At 40.9% G+C, this 22,555-nt stretch overlaps 1 protein-coding gene across 18 annotated transcripts in view; it reads left to right on the top strand.

Annotated features, from left to right (window-relative positions):
* The window catches only part of ADGRB2 (adhesion G protein-coupled receptor B2), a 1,191,470-nt gene that overhangs the window by 1,133,440 nt on the left and 35,475 nt on the right, over positions 1 to 22,555 (top strand). For all 18 annotated transcript variants that reach the window (XM_069223314.1, XM_069223308.1, XM_069223306.1 and 15 more), the window contains one exon: positions 125 to 223. In XM_069223314.1, the coding sequence (XP_069079415.1) occupies positions 125 to 223 (99 nt within the window). The remainder of the gene's footprint in view (positions 1 to 124; positions 224 to 22,555) is intronic.

Genomic DNA, 22,555 nt, shown 5'->3' with positions numbered 1-22,555 from the left:
TGCATTATCCTGAACAATTTGTATGCAAAATATAACCAAGTAATTTGCAGAAATTGTTTCTTGAACTTGATCACTGTAAAAACATTTGTCACAAACTTTCACCCCTATTATTGTTTCTTTGCAGAAAGTGATGCACACGCGAAAACGTCATTCTGAGCTATACCATGAGCTAAATCGCAAATTCCATACTTTGGAACGTTACCGGGAGACCAAAAGCAGTAAGGTGAGTGCATGACATTGCAGTTACACCTAAAACGAAATGATCAAGTGAGTGTGTGTTTGTGTGTGTGCATGCGTGTTTTTCCACAAACACAATATAACATTGGAAAGGCATCATGTATGTTGTGTTGACAGTAACATTGCTAGTCTTTAGATAATGTTGACAGCTTAGTAGCCAGAGAGAAAGTCTAGAGGTTTCGAGATACATGAAGGGGATGAACATGGTTAAGATGACACATCAAAATCAAAGAATGTTGCCTTTTCTACTTCCAGTAGCAACGACCGTGAATCAGGTATATTTAAAGAATAAACTTTTTAGAAAATAAACTAAATTCAGATGCATTATTCAATGGGGACATGCATATATCAGTATTGTGAGAGAAGTGTTTATGGGCACACCTGTCACGCTGCAGCTAAACATTAAGCTTGCAATAGCTTTTGATGACAAGAGCAGATACAGTCTCTGTCCACTGTGGTGTGTGGCATACACCACTTATTGAGTGCTGATATTACAGAGCATGCGCACTGGGAAGAATACTTGATTCCCCACTAATGGAAATGTTGAGAATGTAGATAGCTTGAGGAGTCCTGAGTGGCCCTTAGACTAAAAGCTGATTCTTATAGATTGTATATGGCATGTTGATTACTAATATGCTGGACTGCCTAATGTGATGTGTGCCCCTAAATTCAGTGGTTCCCAATGTGTGTGCTGTGACGCCCTGACGTGCTTTCAAAACTAGCCAGGGACACTGCGCACCAAGCACACACTTTGGGAACCACTGAATGACGAAAGACGCACTTCTCCTCCGAGGACCGTATTTATGCGGTGTTCTTTCTATTTCAAGTGTGTTGAAAAAGATCGCAGTCATTCCAAACTGAAATTTTATAACTGTTAGAAGCATTCCAGGCTCGCTGCAGTACAATACATGTGCTGGGAGGCACAGAGGCGTCTTACTGTTGTTGCCATTTCCTTGTTTTTTTCTGCAATAGTCCTAACCTGCCAACAGCTGTGCCTCTTGTGCTGTGCCGCCTCTCACAGTGCAGTGGCCAACAAAAAAAGTGTTTCTGGCATGGTGCAGGGTGTTGTTTTGCATCCTGCTGGCCCATGCCCTTCTAAGTCCTTGCGCCAGCCTAGACACATATTGCCAGAGATTGTTGACAAAAAGTTAACTTCCCAGCTCCTGCCCTCTGGCCATGTGTGGTTTAGGGAACCAGAGGCACAGTTTTTATCTGGTCACCTTCCCCTGGGCCTTGACTGTCTGCAGAGCGCACAAGGGTTTGACCAGTGCTGTTAACAGCTCCAGTCCCAAGACGTCTGCCAGGCTCCCTCTCAGAAAAAAGAAAGCTGGCTGCACTGCAGAAGTTGGGAGGCAGCCCAACCCAGTACCACAATACAGTCAGCCAGCAGCAACAGTTTAAAAGCAAGAGGTGATAAGTGTGCTTTGCACTGGCTGGTGGCAGCTGAATTGGCAGAAGCTGCAGCACTTCAAAGGCCCTGGTAGTAATTCACATGGCCACAACTTCTTATGGTGGAGGAGAGGACTGGGTTAGTCGTGGTCAACCATTTAAGTAAAGTGAGTGTGTTTCACTAAGTTTCATGCTCAAATCAGATGCCCACATTTAAATGAAGTTCAAGAGTGCAATCCCCGAAAGGCTAAAGCTGCCTTCTGTCCTTCAGAAATATTAAAATTGTGGGCCAATCATTTGGGGTAGTATCAACATGTATCAAATGAAGCACATTATCGTACCAAACTAGCATTGCATTTTTTAAATCCAAAATTAATTTCTGACTCACAGATGAAGGGGTATATGAGATAAGACAGCTGCTGTTTAACCATCTGCATTTTATTAAATGCTACTAAAATATTAGAGGAAGTTATAATACGCCGGGACAGGACACAGGGCAATTTCAGAAATCACAAAGTATCCCATGTCAGGTATAGTCCAGTGCTCATGATAAAGTTTCACACAAGCTGTTGCACATGAGAAATGTGAATTTTATTCATAAGTGTCCTAAAAACATGAAAATGCCACTCGTGCACATTAAAAACTTGGCAGCTAAGCCAACTACATCCCATTCTGCTGAGGTGAGCTGGATAACCCCATTATACTATACAGCTTCCCTAAGGAGAGTGCTCTCTGTTTTTCATTCTTGTTTTGTAATTGTGATGGCCCCTCCTTATTGTAATTCTATAACTAATCCCTACATTGACCCATGTATACTTGGGATGTGTTTTAGTGTCTTTTCTGACATATTAGCACCATTGCACATTTAGAAGGCTCTTGCTTGGAGGAAGATGAACCTTAGAGTTTACCCTTTCCATGCGCTCTAAGGATTTCTAAAATGCTAGACCGCATTATAAAAACACTGACCATGTTGGGTGTGGGCAAGGGAACAGTATCCTCTGTGCACGGGGTATTCCTTGGTCCATGCTCACGGTCACAGCTAAATTAAAGTGTAACAGTTTAGTCATATGAGTATAATATCTTCATTGGCTTCATCCCAATTATTTTCAGGGAGAAAAATGAAGGTACTGCAGAGACCGGGCTTATATCCCCCTTTCCCACCAACCTAAAAAAAGGTAACATAATGGGGAGTCGCGGCCAATGGCCAAAAGCACAAGGGAGCCGCAGGCCGAAAAAGTTTAGCCACCACTGCCTCACAGTGTTGTGGCAAAAAACAAAATTGTGTTTCTGGAGTGGTGCAGGATGTTGTTTTGCAGCCTACTGGGCCCAGGCCATCCTAAGTCCTTGCACCAGCCTGGACAAATATTGCCAGAGATTGTTGATAGAAAAATCAACTTCTTAGCTCCTGCCCTCTGACCATGTGTGGCTTACGGAACCAGAGGCACAGTTTTTATCTGGTCACCTTATCGTGGCCCTTGACTGTCTGCAGAGCGCACAAGGGTTTGACCGGTGTTGTTAACAGCTCCAGTTCCAAGACGTCTAACATGCTCCGTCCCAGAAAAACAGAACGCTGGATGCACTGCAAAACCTGGGAGGCAGCCCAGCCCAGTGCGACAATAAAGGCAATCAGCAGCAACAATTTGAAAGCGAGCAGTGATAAGTGTGTTTTGCCCTGGCTGGTGGCAGCTGAATCGGCAGAGGCTGCAGTACTTCAAAGGCCCTGGTAGTTGTAGGCCACATGGGCACAGCTTCTTGTGGTGGAGGCGAGGACTGAGTTAGTCGTGGTCAACCATTTAAGTAAAGTGGGATTGTCTCACAAAAGTTCACTATCAAACAGATGCCCCCTGTTAAAAAGTTCGAGAGTACATCCCCCGAAAGACTAAAGCTGCCTTCTGTACTTCAGAATTCGTAAATTTGTGGGTCATTAATTTGGCGTAATATCAACAGGTATAAAATGAAGCACGTCAGGTTGCCAAATTAGCATTGCATTTTTCTTAATCCAAAATTAATTTCTAACTCACAGATGAAGGGGTATAGGACAGCTACTATTTAACCATCTGCATTTTATTTAATGCCACTAGAGAATATTATAGGAAGGTATGATACACTGTGAAAGGACATAGGGCAATTTCAGAAATCACAAAGTATCCCATTTCAGGTATGGGTGGTTTTTTTAATCCAGGTAATGCACTGCATTTCATAAAACAAGATTTTCGTTTTGCACCACACATTTTTCTTAATCCATTGTTCATGATAAAGTGTCACACAGGGTGTCGCACATTAGAAATGTGACTTTCATTCATAGGTGCCCTAAAGACATGTAAATGCCCCTCGTGCGCATTGAAAACTTGGCAGCTAAGCCAAATACGTCCCATTCTTCTGAGTTTGGCTGGATAAATCCCATTACACTACACAGCTTGCCTAGGGAGAGTGCTCTCTGTTTCATTTTTGTTTTGTAATGGAGGTGGGGCCATCCCTATTGTACTTCCATAACTAATCCCCATATTGACCACATATACATTTGGGATGTGTTTTAGTGCGTTTTTGTACAATATTAGCGCCATGGCACACTCAGAAAGCTTTCGATTGGAGGAAGATGAACCTTATTGTTTACCCTCTCCATGCTTAACGGATTTCTAAATTGCTAGACCGCATTGTAAAAACACTGACCATGTTGGGTGTGGGCTCCTCTGTGGGTATCCTCTGTGCACGGGGTATTTCATTGTCTATGTTCACGGTTAAAGCTAAACTAAATTGTGAGAGTTTAGTCATAGGATTATAATACCTTCATCGGCTTCATCCCAATTATTTTCAGGGAGTAAAATGGAAGTACTGCCAAGACAGGGCTCATTACACCCACCAAAAAAAAGATAACATAATGGGGAGTCAGGGCCAATGGTCAAAAGCTAAAGGAAGCCGTGGCCCGAAAACGTTTGGGAACCACTGTCCTAATTGAACGGCTGGCGAGGAATATAAATAGGTTATTATGAATGGGTGAGGAAAATGTGCACTTAACCAGTTACCAGCTCAGCGGTGTGAGCGATTTGATTGTCCTTATTGGCATGATTGGTATAAGCTATAGCTAAGCTATTGTGAAGAGAATCAGCTGCAAAATCAAGACATAAGTAATACACAACAGGATCACTACACACAAAGGCAACATTAATTGAAAAATTAGAGGAGCAATCCATACAAAACCCGTAACAAAGGATTGAAGAAGTAAATCTTTTTGACTGTTAGCTCATTGAAGGATCAAATCCAGCTGATACATATAAAGTTTGTTTAGAGCCGCTGAATCCAAGATAGAAATGAAAAAGCAATTACTATACATCTTTTACAGTTTTGCTCTGAAGTTTAAAATTTGTATTGTGTTTCTCAGTCACATCTCCGTCCAATGCAATTGTTTGATTTAACAACGAGGACTTCAGTATTCACATGAAAGTATGCATATCATACAGATTCATTACTACCATGATAAGCCTGTGTCTATATTTTCAGGAATAAAACGGGTACCTCTGCATCATTTTAGACCATAGCAAATGGTTACTAGTTTAGTAACATAAAAACGCTCAGAAATATAACAATCTTAAAACAAAATACTATGTACAGCCCTTACTGATCTTAGATGAAGCAATACTAACTACCCATTATAGACAACAGGGTTCCAAGATAACTCTAGGTGGGGACCTGGACTGGTCAGAAGATAAGGCCATACGTTCCTCTAGGTAAGCTGGAGCTTTGTACAAAAATATACCATAAATAGTTAAATGGAGAATGAAACAAAATGCACGTCCAGTGTAGACCGCCATAAGTAGGACATTTTATGAACAGTATTATTAAGGCCATAAAAACGTTTGAACAGAATAGTGATGTATGGATAGAAATGGAAACAATAAGGAATAAGGAATGTGATTATGTTTTGTGAGGAGTATTTTGTTGAAAGGGATGTCCAGCAGAAATAATTTCGATCAAAGGCCCAAAATTTGTGTCTGAAGAATTCAGTGATTTTTTTAAGAGCAGAGGGGATCAAACGTTGCAGAACACCTGTATATCATCCCAGGGGAAATGGTTTAATTGAGTGCTTCAGCTGTGTGTTAGGAGAAAATATACAATTGATTGGCCATACCAAATAATGTGTGTTGGAGAAAACAAGTGAGAGAAATGTTGTGGAGTTACAAAACTACGTCAGATACTGCTACAGGGGAGACTCCATTCCATTTATTGAAAGGGAGAGCACAGTAGCAGTACCTGCATGGATGACGGAGTCTGTGGTTAAAGAGGTGGGTTATGAAAAACGAAAGATAAAGGTGGAAAAATAACAAGCCAAGTAGGAACAACGGCACAATGAAAAAATAAGAACAAATCTCAAAAGGTATGAGGCAGGAAATGATGGAGAGAGTGTGTACAGAGAACATGGTGAAGAAGGGAACCTCAAAATTATCCGAGCTAAGGGAGGTCATAAAAGCGAAGGGGAGCACAATAAAACTGTCAGATAAGTGGTGGAACCTAAGGGGAGTGGCAAGGTGAAATGAAGTGAAAGAGAATAAAAATGTTAAGATATCAAACAATGTTCATAGAGACAAGGTTTCCAGGAAGGGGATCCTAGGTTCTCACACAAGATTGAAGCCTAGGAGATTACAAGACTACTTGATCTCCATGGTTAGCATATAAGTAGTATGTAGGAGTTTTGAATGTGAGTAGCTAAAAAATAGTTTGCATATATATATATAAGTAATTGAAAAACAAAACCATTGCACAAAGTTGAAGCACTCACTTTTTGCTTAATAAACAAGCTTGTCAAACATGCTTCCTGGTGTGCAGTGGTTTTGTTTTTCGATGAATTATGGATTGGAGTTTGGCCGTTAACTCCTGCCTTGGCACCGGCAACAAGAGCGCGCAGGCTGAGACGTAGCCATTTGGTGAGGAATATATATATATATAGTTAGGAATGAAGAATAAAGCATCAAAAGAAAAAGCAGCTGTATCATTATTCCGAAAAGGTACCTCTTCATAGGTCTGTAATATGTTACTTGGTTTGTGTCACATTTACTTTGTCTGTGTTCTATATTCTATGTTCTCTATTCCACATAGCATCGGAGTGCTGGTGAGATTCCAGAATCAAGGTCAGTTGGACTCTGGCTCTGGACTTGTCAGGACTTCTTTTGCTGTCGTGGATCTTTACCTTAGAATAAAGAAGAATCTACAATTTGGATGTAAAGTGTTCTTTTCGTTTTCGTGTACTCTGCACATCACCCACGCTACAATTTGGTACCAGGAGTGGGGTGAATTGTTTTTGATCCACCGACCGCTATTTGAGGTGAGACTGCGCGGCCTGACCAGAAGCGGAGATTTAATGGTGCCGTTTTGCCAGAGATTAAAGAGAATAAAGGAAAGAAAAAAAAAACTGAAGAAAGAAAAGAGAACTCTAAATTGTAGCGTGGGTGATGTGCAGAGTACACGAAAATGAAAAGAACACTTTACATCCAAATTGTAGATTCTTCTTTATTCTAAGGTAAAGATCCACGACAGCAAAAGAAGTCCTGACAAGTCCAGAGCCAGAGTCCAACTGACCTTGATTCTGGAATCTCACCAGCACTCCGATGCTATGTGGAATAGAGAACATAGAATATAGAACACAGACAAAGTAAATGTGACACAAACCAAGTAACATATTACATCATTTCCCCCCTTTAAACTAAACAAAACTGACAACAAAAATAAAGCTATAATATTTTCCTAATCAAAACAATGTAACACAAAATCATTAAACTTGGATGGTATTTTAACCACTCTGTTACTACGGGTACACTTCTCATTAGAACAGTCACGTACAATAGCATTGCCTGTAATATTAGGAGAAACATCCTTCTCAAAAGAGATGGGTAATTTGTCAGAATCAGCAGGATCACTTGCTTCACCAGTTTGCACTGTAATTTCCTCACCTCTTGAACAAGAAGATGTACTAGGGTAAGCAGGGCCAACATGATGAAACAGAACTCCTGAACCATCACTGTTTCTTTCTGAGTAAACGGTCTTAAAGATCTGAGCCTGTCTGTCAGTGATGGGAACCACACTATTTCTATTCCACCAACCCTTTCCCTCTAACAAAACAGAGGCTTTGGTCACTTTTAACACTTTAACTGGAAGGGAGTATCTGGATTCTCCTTTGGCAACTCTTTGAGGTTTCTTGATAAGGACCCAATCGTGTACATTCAACTCTGTGACCTTGACATTGTTTCTCTTGTCATAATTATTTTTTTGAATTATTTGTTTCTCTCTGACACGATCTCTCATCACACTCATGGCAAGATCAGACCTATCTGCCTTTTCACTAATGGAATTGGATAACCATGCCGGCACAAGCTTGGACCTTGATTCCCTACCTCTTAGTAGTGTAAAAGGGGAAATACCCGTAGTGGAATGTGGTGTGTTTAGATAAGCCCATATTTTTTCTCTTAAAAAATCTCTAACATTACAATTACTAGCCAAAGCAGTCTGAATACCTTCTTTCAATATTCTATTAGCCCTCTCTACCAATCCATTAGAGGCAGGACTATAAAAGGCAACTTGTAAATGTTGAATACTGAACCTTTCAAGGAAAACTGCCATTTTCCTTGAAGTAAAATGTACTCCATTATCAGAAACAATCACTGATGGAGACCCTTCCAAAACAAATAAATCTGTCAAAAATCGAATTGCAGAATCTGTATCTGTACTATCCACAAAAGAATAATATATCCACTTAGAATGATAATCAATAGCCACAATCATATACTTCATATCTTTAGGTAATAGATCAAAAGGACCAGAGAAATCCAAAGCAATCTTCTCCCATGGTTTGTTTGGTAGAGCAACAGTATGCAAGGGCTTCACACTGTTTCTCCAATGTTTATCAGACACAAGACACAATGGACATAGATTGATGAATTCTGCGACTTGTTTATCCATATTGGGCCACCAATATTTTTCCTTCAAAATTTTACATGTGGCAGAAATACCCGTATGACCCTGATGTGCTACTTCAATTAATCTAGGTCTCAATCCTTTAGGAGGCACACACACAGATCCCCTCATGCAAAAACCATTCTCGCAAGACAATTCCATTTCAAGTTGTTTAAAAGTGCTTAACCCTCCAGAATATGACTTTTTGTTGGGCCAACCATGCTTGATATAATATAGTACTTGAGACAATAAAGTATCATTGACCATGGCAGACTCCCACTCTTTTTGTGAAAAAATGCCATCAGAAAAAGAAATTAAATCTAAAACTCCTATCACACATTCTGGGGGTTATTCTAACTTTGGAGGAGGTGTTAAACCGGCCCAAAAGTGACGGAAAAGTGACGGATTTACCACCAGCCGTATTACGAGTCCATTATATCCTATGGAACTCGTAATACGGCTGGTGGTATATCCGTCACTTTACCGTCACTTTTGGGACGGATTAACACTCCTCCAAAGTTAGAATAACCCCCTCTGTGTCTTGATCATCTTCAACCTCTGTGGTGTAAGGCAGTGGTAGTCTGGATAAACAGTCCGCTCTCAAATTTCTACCACCATTAATATATTTGACCTCAACATTGTAATCTGGCAGTTTAGATAAAAGACGCACCAGTCGGGCAGACGCTTTACCTAGACCATTGCCATTCAATAAAAATACCAAAGGTTTATGGTCCGTGAAAATTTCAAAATGAGTTCCCCAAATATACGTTTTAAACTTTTGAACAGCCCAAACACACGCTAAGGCCTCCCTTTCAATAGTGCTGTAATTACATTCAGCACTAGAAAGAGCTCTAGATGCAAACGCAACAGTATGTTCCTGCCCTTCTTGCCACTGTCCAAAAACTGCCCCCAACCCCTTAAGACTGGCATCCACTGTTATGAAAGACTTAGCAGATGGAATGAACGATTTCAAAGTAGGAGTAGATAAAACAACATGTTTGACATGCTCAAAAGCATCATTAGTTTGCCTATCCCAAACAAATTTGCTACCTTTTTTAAGTAGAGAACGGAGAGGTTGTACAATCATTGCAAAGCCATTAACAAACCTAGAATAATACTCGCACAGCCCTAAAAAGGAACGCAATTCATCTTTGTTAGACGGAACCGGAGCTTTTCTCACAGCTTCCAGATTACACATTTTGGGCTCAATGCCCTCAGCAGAAATGGAGTGACCAAGATAATCCACACTCCGAACTAAGAAATTACATTTTTCAGTCTTAATAGTTAACCCACACTTTTGAAGAATGATAAAAACTTTATCTAACACTTGCTCATGTTCCTCCAAGGTTGCTGTGTGAATTAAAATATCATCTTGGAAAGCACAAACTTCCTTAAGATGCCCAAACAAAGTATCCATCATTTTCTGAAAAACACTCGCCGCAGAGGCAAGCCCAAAAGGTAATCTGAGAAATTTGAAAGCACCAAAGGGTGTAACAAAAGTTGTTAGCTCCTGAGATTCTTTGCTAAGAGGAATCTGGTGATAAGCTGAATGTAAGTCTAGAGTAGAGAAAAATTTTGAATTCCCCACTGTGGTGATCAATTCTTGTATGTGTGGTAGAGGGTGACAATCTACTAAAATATTCTTATTAAGGGATCTTAAATCAACACACAATCGGAGGTCTCAATTTTTTTCTTTGTAATAACTACTGGAGAAACCCATTCTGATGCATTTGTTGCCGTAATAATCTTGTCCAACACTAATTTGTCAAGCAACAATTTTAGCTGATCTCTAATGGAGAGTGGAACTGGCCTGACTTTGTGAGCAACAGGGATAGCTCCTTTTTTGAGTCTAATAGTGTGCTCGAACCCCTTCACATACCCAACTTTATCGACAAAGATATCAGGAAACTTTTGTGTGTATTGTTCAGGAACAATATTATTAGGAGCCACATGCAAAACAGATTCTCTATCAACAATGTGTGGTCTCTCACCTAATCTAATGGGATTTTCCTGACCTGGGTATAATACAATACCCAAGCGTGCTAAATCCTTCCACCCAACTATGTTCCTGCCTTTGAAAGCGACATAAATTTTAGTAAAAATGGATCTGCCTAGTATCTCCAAAGTAGCATAGAAAAAACCCAAAAGATTAATGTCCTGATCACCAAAAGCTTTTGGAGCAACATCAGCTTCACTTAGTTTTTTAGAGTCAGGCCACAATTGATAATAAGTACTGTCTGCCAATATAGTGATTGGAGCCCCAGAGTCTGCCATAACGACTACTCCTCTAGAGTCTATAGTTGCCTCACACACAGGACCCTTAAACTGAATTTTAGAACACCCCCCTTTACTTTGATTAACCATATCAACAGTGAGAACTAGAGTAGAAACTCTCCCAGAACACTGATCCAGCTCCTCTACCTCTTCAGCATTCACATTGCTGATTCTCATTTTGGATCCAGAATTTGTTTGTCTGCAAACTACCTGGAAATGGCCAAACTTACCACACTTCATGCACCTTTTCCCTGCAGCAGGACAATTTGGATTGTTCCCTAAGTGACTGTTGGAACCACAACGATAACAGGCCTTGCCTGTTTGTTTTTGCGCCTTCCTCATTTTAATAGATTTCTCCCTTACAAAATTCACTTCGGTTCCCTCCACTAAATGATTGACACTACGCTCGCTATGACCACATAACGCATGCGCAACACTTTGTCCACATACAACTCTAGAAGTGACAATTGACCTTTCAATAGCCTTGGCTAAATCAATAACCTCATCCAAAGAGGGATTGCGACGAGCTAGGAGACGCTCTTGAATTTTCTTAGAATAGCAATGAAAAACGAATTGGTCTCTAATATACGTGTCAACCATGTTGCCAAAGTCACATTTAGATGCCAGCACCCGTAAATTAGCCAAATATTCATCTACGGATTCATCTAAAGACTGCTTGCACATAGCAAAGTTGAATCTTTCTAATAAAACATTTGAGTCATCCGAATACTGTTTTTTGATCCTCTCCTTTCCTTCGATGTAAACATCCCAAGTTGCATTGTCTCCTTGCGGCGGTTGAATTACTGATAAATTGTCAAAAACACTCTGACCCGCTATTCCTAGGTGGTTGAAAAGAAGGGCCAATTTCCTGGATGGTGAATAACTAATAGCATCTATTGCCGATAAATAATTTTCAAAAATTCTCAGCCATTCATTCCATCTTATCTCCAGCTTACCTCCTTTTTGCAAAAAAGGAGGAGGCTGCATGACCAGATGATTTGATGCCATGTCAACTCAGTGATATTTGAGTCCAAGAAATACCCAAAAGAGATTGTCCTGAGTTGTAAAACTAGCAAATATAAGTCCCTAAAATGAAAATATATATATAAATATACATATATATATATATTTTTTTTAAATTTATAAATCCACAAATTAGAAAACTTGCTTGAAGATGTCAGAATTCACATTTAAACAATGTCTAAACGAAGAGCAATACTGTGCTTCCCAGTTTTTTATTTTTTTATTTTTATTTTTCCTTTATAAAACGGTGGCGTTAGCACGTCGTCCTAGCAACTAACGCATGAAACAGGAAGTAGAGCGCTGTTGTAGGACACCATTTCCATCGCTTTCGTTGGCGTAAATGCGTTGCCCCGGCAACTGACGCGCAAAACAAGAGACGTGCGTTGCCCTGCAACAATCAGCGCACTGGACGTACCCACGCATGCACGCAGGACAGCTGTGTGCACGCGAGTTTCCACACGCAGCACTGTGCGCTCGAGCGCTTAACGGCACGGGCGCTCCAAAACCTGGAAACAAACTTCACCAGGGCTTACCTGGCTGTAGAAAATCGCGGTAAGAAGGCGTTTTTTTTTTTCTTTCCTTTAATCTCTTTAATCTCTGGCAAAACGGCACCATTAAATCTCCGCTTCTGGTCAGGCCGCGCAGTCTCACCTCAAATAGCGGTCGGTGGATCAAAAACAATTCACCCCACTCCTGGTACCAAATTGTAGCGTGGGTGATGTGCAGAGTACACGAAAACGAAAAGAACACTTTACATCCAAATTGTAGATTCTTCTTTATTCTAAGTTAAAGATCCACGACAGCAAAAGAAGTCCTGACAAGTCCAGAGCCAGAGTCCAACTGACCTTGATTCTGGAATCTCACCAGCACTCCGATGCTATGTGGAATAGAGAACATAGAATATAGAACACAGACAAAGTAAATGTGACACAAACCAAGTAACATATTACATCAATTAAAGAGATTAAAGGAAAGAAAAAAAAAATGCCTTCTTACCGCGATTTTCTACAGCCAGTTAAGCCCTGGTGAAGTTTGTTTCCAGGTTTTGGAGCGCCCGTGCCGTTAAGCGCTCGAGCGCACAGTGCTGCGTGTGGAAACTCGCGTGCACAGCTGTCCTGCGCGCATGCGTGGGTACGTCCAGTGTGCTGATTGTTGCTGGGCAACGCGCGTCTCTTGTTTTGCGCGTCAGTTGCCGGGGCAACGCATTTACGCCAACGAAAGCGATGGAAATGGTGTCCTACAACAGCGCTCTACTTCCTGTTTCATGCGTTAGTTGCTAGGACGACGTGCTAACGCCACCGTTTTATAAAGGAAAAATAAAAAAATAAAAAAATAAAAAAACTGGGAAGCACAGTATTGCTCTTCGTTTAGACATTGTTTAAATGTGAATTCTGACATCTTCAAGCAAGTTTTCTAATTTGTGGATTTATAAATTAAAAAAAAAATATATATATATATGTATATTTATATATATATTTTCATTTTAGGGACTTATATTTGCTAGTTTTACAACTCAGGACAATCTCTTTTGGGTATTTCTTGGACTCAAATATCACTGAGTTGACATGGCATCAAATCATCTGGTCATGCAGCCTCCTCCTTTTTTGCAAAAAGGAGGTAAGCCGGAGATAAGATGGAATGAATGGCTGAGAATTTTTGAAAATTATTTATCGGCAATAGATGCTATTAGTTATTCACCATCCAGGAAATTGGCCCTTCTTTTCAACCACCTAGGAATAGCGGGTCAGCGTGTTTTTGACAATTTACCAGTAATTCAACCGCCGCAAGGAGACAATGCAACTTGGGATGTTTACATCGAAGGAAAGGAGAGGATCAAAAAACAGTATTCGGATGACTCAAATGTTTTATTAGAAAGATTCAACTTTGCAATGTGCAAGCAGTCTTTAGATGAATCCGTAGATGAATATTTGGCTAATTTACGGGTGCTTGCATCTAAATGTGACTTTGGCAACATGGTTGACACGTATATTAGAGACCAATTTGTTTTTCATTGCTATTCTAAGAAAATTCAAGAGCGTCTCCTAGCTTGTCGCAATCCCTCTTTGGATGAGGTTATTGATTTAGCCAAGGCTATTGAAAGGTCAATTGTCACTTCTAGAGTTGTATGTGGACAAAGTGTTGCGCATGCGTTATGTGATCATAGCGAGCGTAGTGTCAATCATTTAGTGGAGGGAACCGAAGTGAATTTTGTAAGGGAGAAATCTATTAAAATGAGGAAGGCGCAAAAACAAACAGGCAAGGCCTGTTATCGTTGTGGTTCCAACAGTCACTTAGGGAACAATCCAAATTGTCCTGCTGCAGGGAAAAGGTGCATGAAGTGTGGTAAGTTTGGCCATTTCCAGGTAGATTGCAGACAAACAAATTCTGGATCCAAAATGAGAATCAGCAATGTGAATGCTGAAGAGGTAGAGGAGCTGGATCAGTGTTCTGGGAGAGTTTCTACTCTAGTTCTCACTGTTGATATGGTTAATCAAAGTAAAGGGGGGTGTTCTAAAATTCAGTTTAAGGGTCCTGTGTGTGAGGCAACTATAGACTCTAGAGGAGTAGTCGTTATGGCAGACTCTGGGGCTCCAATCACTATATTGGCAGACAGAACTTATTATCAATTGTGGCCTGACTCTAAAAAACTAAGTGAAGCTGATGTTGCTCCAAAAGCTTTTGGTGATCAGGACATTGATCTTTTGGGTTTTTTCTATGCTACTTTGAAGATACTAGGCAGATCCATTTTTACTAAAATTTATGTCGCTTTCAAAGGCAGGAACATAGTTGGGTGGAAGGATTTAGCACGCTTGGGTATTGTATTATACCCAGGTCAGGAAAATCCCATTAGATTAGGTGAGAGACCACACATTGTTGATAGAGAATCTGTTTTGCATGTGGCTCCTAATAATATTGTTCCTGAGCAATACACACAAAAGTTTCCTGATATCTTTGTCGATAAAGTTGGGTATGTGAAGGGGTTCGAGCACACTATTAGACTCAAAAAAGGAGCTATCCCTGTTGCTCACAAAGTCAGGCCAGTTCCACTCTCCATTAGAGATCAGCTAAAATTGTTGCTTGACAAATTAGTGTTGGACAAGATTATTACGGCAACAAATGCATCAGAATGGGTTTCTCCAGTAGTTATTACAAAGAAAAAAAATGGAGACCTCCGATTGTGTGTTGATTTAAGATCCCTTAATAAGAATATTTTAGTAGATTGTCACCCTCTACCACACATACAAGAATTGATCACCACAGTGGGGAATTCAAAATTTTTCTCTACTCTAGACTTATATTCAGCTTATCACCAGATTCCTCTTAGCAAAGAACCTCAGGAGCTAACAACTTTTGTTACACCCTTTGGTGCTTTCAAATTTCTCAGATTACCTTTTGGGCTTGCCTCTGCGGCGAGTGTTTTTCAGAAAATGATGGATACTTTGTTTGGGCATCTTAAGGAAGTTTGTGCTTTCCAAGATGATATTTTAATTCACACAGCAACCTTGAAGGAACATGAGCAAGTGTTAGATAAAGTTTTTACCATTCTTCAAAAGTGTGGGTTAACTATTAAGACTGAAAAATGTAATTTCTTAGTTCGGAGTGTGGATTATCTTGGTCACTCCATTTCTGCTGAGGGCATTGAGCCCAAACTGTGTAATCTGGAAGCTGTGAGAAAAGCTCCGGTTCCGTCTAACAAAGATGAATTGCGTTACTTTTTAGGGCTGTGCGAGTATTATTCTAGGTTTGTTAATGGCTTTGCAATGATTGTACAACCTCTCCGTTCTCTACTTAAAAAAGGTAGCAAATTTGTTTGGGATAGGCAAACTAATGATGCTTTTGAGCATGTCAATCATGTTGTTTTATCTACTCCTACTTTGAAATCGTTCATTCCATCTGCTAAGTCTTTCATAACAGTGGATGCCAGTCTTAAGGGGTTGGGGGCAGTTTTTGGACAGTGGCAAGAAGGGCAGGAACATACTGTTGCGTTTGCATCTAGAGCTCTTTCTAGTGCTGAATGTAATTACAGCACTATTGAAAGGGAGGCCTTAGCGTGTGTTTGGGCTGTTCAAAAGTTTAAAACGTATATTTGGGGAACTCATTTTGAAATTTTCACGGACCATAAACCTTTGGTATTTTTATTGAATGGCAATGGTCTAGGTAAAGCGTCTGCCCGACTCGTGCGTCTTTTATCTAAACTGCCAGATTACAATGTTGAGGTCAAATATATTAATGGTGGTAGAAATGTTAGAGCGGACTGTTTATCCAGACTACCACTGCCTTACACCATAGAGGTTGAAGATGATCAAGACACAGAATGTGTGATAGGAGTTTTAGATTTAATTTCTTTTTCTGATGGCATTTTTTCACAAAAAGAGTGGGAGTCTGCCATGGTCAATGATACTTTATTGTCTCAAGTACTATATTATATCAAGCATGGTTGGCCCAACAAAAAGTCATATTCTGGAGGGTTAAGCACTTTTAAACAACTTGAAATGGAACTGTCTTGCGAGAATGGTTTTTGCATGAGGGGATCTGTGTGTGTGCCTCCTAAAGGATTGAGACCTAGATTAATTGAAGTAGCACATCAGGGTCATACGGGTATTTCTGCCACATGTAAAATTTTGAAGGAAAAATATTGGTGGCCCAATATGGATAAACAAGTCGCAGAATTCATCAATCTATGTCCATCGTGTCTTGTGTCTGATAAACATTGGAGAAACAGTGTGAAGCCCTTGCATACTGTTGCTCTACCAAACAAACCATGGGAGAAGATTGCTTTGGATTTCTCTGGTCCTGTTGATCTATTACCTAAAGATATGAAGTATATGATTGTGGCTATTGATTATCATTCTAAGTGGATATATTATTCTTTTGTGGATAGTACAGATACAGATTCTGCAATTCGATTTTTGACAGATTTATTTGTTTTGGAAGCGTCTCCATCAGTGATTGTTTCTGATAATGGAGTACATTTTACTTCAAGGAAAATGGCAGTTTTCCTTGAAAGGTTCAGTATTCAACATTTACAAGTTGCCTTTTATAGTCCTGCCTCTAATGGATTGGTAGAGAGGGCTAATAGAATATTGAAAGAAGGTATTCAGACTGCTTTGGCTAGTAATTGTAATGTTAGAGATTTTTTAAGAGAAAAAATATGGGCTTATCTAAACACACCACATTCCACTACGGGTATTTCCCCTTTTACACTACTAAGAGGTAGGGAATCAAGGTCCAAGCTTGTGCCGGCATGGTTAGCCAACTCCATTAGCGAAAAGGCAGATAGGTCTGATCTTGCCATGAGTGTGATGAGAGATCGTGTCAGAGAGAAACAAATAATTCAAAAAAATAATTATGACAAGAGAAACAATGTCAAGGTCACAGAGTTGAATGTACCCGATTGGGTCCTTATCAAGAAACCTCAAAGAGTTGCCAAAGGAGAATCCAGATACTCCCTTCCAGTTAAAGTGTTAAAAGTGACCAAAGCCTCTGTTTTGTTAGAGGGAAAGGGTTGGTGGAATAGAAATAGTGTGGTTCCCATCACTGACAGACAGGCTCAGATCTTTAAGACCGTTTACTCAGAAAGAAACAGTGATGGTTCAGGAGTTCTGTTTCATCATGTTGGCCCTGCTTACCCTAGTACATCTTCTTGTTCAAGAGGTGAGGAAATTACAGTGCAAACTGGTGAAGCAAGTGATCCTGCTGATTCTGATAAATTACCCATCTCTTTTGAGAAGGATGTTTCTCCTAATATTACAGGCAATGCTATTGTACGTGACTGTTCTAATGAGAAGTGTACCCGTAGTAACAGAGTGGTTAAAATACCATCCAAGTTTAATGATTTTGTGTTACATTGTTTTGATTAGGAAAAGATTATAGCTTTATTTTTGTTGTCAGTTTTGTTTAGTTTAAAGGGGGGAAATGATGTAATATGTTACTTGGTTTGTGTCACATTTACTTTGTCTGTGTTCTATATTCTATGTTCTCTATTCCACATAGCATCGGAGTGCTGGTGAGATTCCAGAATCAAGGTCAGTTGGACTCTGGCTCTGGACTTGTCAGGACTTCTTTTGCTGTTGTGGATCTTTACCTTAGAATAAAGAAGAATCTACAATTTGGATGTAAAGTGTTCTTTTCGTTTTCGTGTACTCTGCACATAACCCACGCTACAAGGTCTCTGAGTGGGTCTAGAATTCGTACTTGCAGCCGAAAAGTTGCTTCAGCCAGCAAAAGAAAGGAATGCCAGCACCAAATCCCACTCCAAGCAGGAATTTCAACTACTTTCTCCTTGGCACTAAATAGTCCACAGTCTAAGGAGGCAGTGCTATCCCAGTATAGTTATGGGCATTGCATTGCGGCACTAATTGTATGTAGGCAACAATTGGCTCTGTATTAGGAACGCACTATTTCAATACATAGACTCCAGGAGGCCTCCATAATCACCAACAATTCTCACAGAATGCATACATGCATTCTGGTGATGTTTGCCGGCACACAGTGCTTTTGCTGTCAGGCACAGAATTGTCCACCTCTTGGTTCTGATTAAAATAATACCGAAGAGGAAAATAAACGAAGCGTGTCCCTCTTCTCCCCCCTTTTGTATTTTCTTTCTTTCAGACTTGCCCCTCGGGGTTCGTGGCGTCCTCTATCCAACCACAGCCCTGCTACACACAGGACCGCTCACCCGCGGTAATTTAGTATTTCGGTTCTGTCGGTGTTACTAGCTCCTCTCTGCCTCTTGCTGCACACAGCCTTGTGTTTCAGATTGCTGCAGCGAGCAGCACAGCCAACTCGCAATTCAAGGCTGTCACTAGTTTGGCAGAGGCAGTGAGACAGACCATGGTCAATTCACCGAAATGGCAGGGGTAGCAGAAGTGACATCAAATGCCCGTTGACCTCCATTTTCACTCATACACACATCCTTACATATAGACTCAAATTCACACTTACTTACTCTCTCACATAAACACACTCACCCACAAGCATGCATACAACATACATATAAAATCATGTTTTACTTACCTCAGCTGCCATGAAAGGGCATATTCCACTTAATTTTATTCCATTATTTTTACACTAATAGTGAATAACAATGTACTATTCACTATTAGTGCAATACAAATTTGACAGAAAACAGAGAGTAGAGCACCCAACTGCCACTGTGCTCCTGGAACTGAATTTGCCATCTCTGAAGCCAGTGGTAGCAAAGGGCGGGCCTGGGGTCGCAGCTGCGACCTCTAAATGACATCCATGCGGCAGACCCCCCAAAATATTTACAATATTTCATGCCCTCCTCTGTTGTGTGCAGCTATCATTATTTCATTGTATTACCAAAACTTTTAGGAAGAGCTGAGGGTTGAAAGAGCGCAGTTACTTATGCACAGCATTGTCTGGCATTGAGGTGAACCAGTGTCTAAGCTTGGAACTGTAAAAGTGCTGCCTAGCCGTGGAGACGTTCTCCAGAAAATAACCAAGCATAATAGCCAGACAAAATTATATAACAGCCTACAACTGTTGCCTTAAGCAGGGGGAAGGGATTAACTCAACATAAAAAAGCTCCACACCCTGAAAAATCCATTCCGACCTACAGAGTCTAAGAGCTGCTATCCTATGCACTAAGTGAACCCATCGAGTGGGGACAAGTTAATGAAAAACAGAACATGTCCGAAGAAATACTTCGACATAGAATAGGTGGGCACTGCAGGCAGTCTTATCACAGGGCTTAACAAAGTTACGTAACAGTGTTTGGTCTGATTAAAAATACAACTTTAAACAAAGATCCTAAAAAGCCCTTGGGTAATCGGATAACCAAATCACACCTTTAGCTTGTGCCAGTCTGAGACCATTTCTGTTGAAGTACAGCTATCATCCTTCACCATCCAGTAATCTTTAGTTAACTCACATAAAGGCTCTTTGATTTAGATTCATGAATAGTATTTTACAGCTTGAAATGAAAAACTGAGTCCCTCATTCTGAGAGGCGTGATAATTTTGGTAGGTGGGGTAACTAATGTTACCACACATACCAGAGTCATAAGTTTTACAGCTAACACCAAACTTCCTCAGTTTTTTTCTAGGGTAACTTTTAGCAGGTGAAACCTGCACAGATTTGACAGGGAGAAAATGCCCTGAAATTGCAGAGACAGGCAGATTTTGGTGCAATAATTTGAAAAATTGTATGCTATTCCCAGTTATTGGGGACAGACTCATAATTTGGTGCTATTTATCGCAACCAATTAATGCTAACCATTTATGCATGATGAATATCCCCCAAACACCTGGCGACTCCTAATGGAGACCCCGGATGAATTCCCTTTATATATCTAGATTTTGAGAGTTCTGAGTCTAGAATTATTCGGTTTGTACAATATATTTCAAAAAAAGTTTACAATCTTATCATGGGAACGCTACATACTGTCCACCATTGCCACCAAGTTATATTGATGTCACGCAATGATGCCTAATGTTTTGTAAAAACATATAGATTGCGTACGCTTCTAGTGTCTTCCCTGATATTTGGAAGCAGTGTTCTATTGCCACTCTTTATTGTACAGTCCATCAGAGCTAACTATTCATACACTAACACGGTCTTGCACCATATCTCTTCAACATATTTATTTATATTGTTTAGGAAGATTGCAGCTCTGGCAATTGTGAATGACTGTTGGTCTGCAGATTCTGTTATTTTTTATTTTTAAATTGTCGATAAGGCATCAAGAGTTACCCAGCTGTCAGTAGTGTATGAATAAGAGTTATGTCAGTGGTATTGGAAGGTGCTGAGCAGATTGTGCACGTACGGTTCTTGACCTTCTAATTAGTGACGGAGCAGCCAAGTATTCAGTATGGGAATTGTGTACATATAATTCAAACAAAGAGTATCCCAGGGAAGAAATCCATAAAATTTAGATCGGTACGGTGTACGAAAATCACTAATATTCAGCAAATGAGTAGGTAGAACTGAGGGTGTTGTAGACAACTATTTAACTACTCAGTACATATCAATCAGTCAATCTGGATTTCTAGAGCGCAGCTAATCACCCGCAAGTGTATCCAGGTGCTGAGAACCAAACTGCTAGGGTGGAGTCAGTTGAACAACCAGGTCTTGAGTCCCTTTCTGAATTCCTGAAGGAAGGATGAAGTCTGTAGGAGAAGGCTGTTCTTTGACTTAGGGGTGAGGTAGGAGAAGGAGCGTCCTCCACTGTTACTTTGGTGGATGCAGGGCTGTGAGCAAGGAAGAGGGAGATGGCACACAGGTTTTCTAGAGGGCTGGTGGAAGTTCAGGCGGTGGAAGATGTATGCTGCTCCTTGATTGTGCAGTGCTTTGTAGATGTGGATCAGCATCTTGAATTGACTTTTTTTTTTAAGGATGCAGAGCCAATGGAGCTTCCTAAGGTGTGGAGTGATGTGGGTACATCTGGGGAGGTCGAAGATGAGTCTGGCCGCTGTGTTCTGTATGGTCTGCAGCCTCTTCAGAAGATGTGTGGCGATTCCTATGTACTGTGTGTTGCTGTAGTCCAGACGGTTGGTGATGAGGGCTAGAGTGATGATGCGTCTGCTGCTGAGTGGGAGCCATTTGAATATTATACAGTGCATGTGGAGAGTGAGGAAGCAGGCTGAGGAGACCGAGTTGGTCTGATTTTTTATGGTGAGTTTGCTGTCCAGGATGATGCTGAGGCTCCGGGTGTGGTCTGTGGGAGTGGTTGAGGGTCCTAGTTTGGGCGGCCACCAGGAGTCATTCGAAGGGAAGGTGTTATTCCCGAAAATCAGTACTTCCGTTTTATCTCTGTTGAGTTTAAGGCAGTCAGTCTATGGATTCTGACAATGTCAGCCAGGAGGGTCATGTAGTCATTGAACAGAGTCTGGCTGAGAGATGAACCTTGGGGAATGCCATAGATGATGATCTTTGGTATTCAAGGTGAAGGGTGGAAGGCTGACTCTCTGGGTTCTTCTGGTGAGGAAGGAGGCCATCCATTTGATGGTGCCCCCCTGTATTCCGAAATGATGAACCATTTTGATCAGGGTGTGGAATGATACGGTTTCATAGGCTGCCGAGAAGTCGAGCTATTTCTTCCCGGTGAAGGAGGGTTTTGATGATGTTGGTGGTTGCAGTTGAGGCGTCTTGGTGCTGTGGGTCATGCAGAACCCAGATTGTGATGAGCCCAGAAGACCACTGTTCCCCAGGTGTTCCAGGGGTTGTTGATTGATGGCCTTTTTGAGGAACTTGTCAGGGAAGGGGAGCAAAGAGATGGGCTGATAGTTCTTGAGCTCGGGTTAGTGGAATGTTTTCTGAAGATTGGTGTAACTTGAGTGCTTGAGTGTGTTTCAAATCTTCTGGGGGAGGTGGCAGATGTAATGGATGTATTTAGGATGGCAGTGAGCTTATTGCTGATGGCCTTGATTCCAAGGTTGACCATGTGGTGAACACAGAGGTCAGTGAGTGCCCACGAGTGGATGGGGTGCATGATGGCTGTGGTGCTCTGCGTAGTGAGTTGGTCCCACGTGGTGAGCCTGTGGTTGGTGTTTGTGTCTGTGGGGGTGAGGAGGCTGATGATGTTGGCTGTGGTAGTTTGGGGTTCAAAGTTTTATAGATAGTGGAGATCTTGTCATCTGCCAGAGTATCGCACAGTTCACGGTAAGGGATGATGATGTTTTTAGTTCCTGAGGGGTTGGAGAAGTCCTTGATGATGCTGAAGAGT

This window comes from Pleurodeles waltl, chromosome 3_1 (genome assembly GCF_031143425.1).
Source record: "Pleurodeles waltl isolate 20211129_DDA chromosome 3_1, aPleWal1.hap1.20221129, whole genome shotgun sequence".
Taxonomy (NCBI): domain Eukaryota; kingdom Metazoa; phylum Chordata; class Amphibia; order Caudata; family Salamandridae; genus Pleurodeles; species Pleurodeles waltl.
The sequence above is the reverse complement of the archived record's forward strand: the minus strand, read 5'-3'. Positions and strand labels throughout refer to the sequence as shown.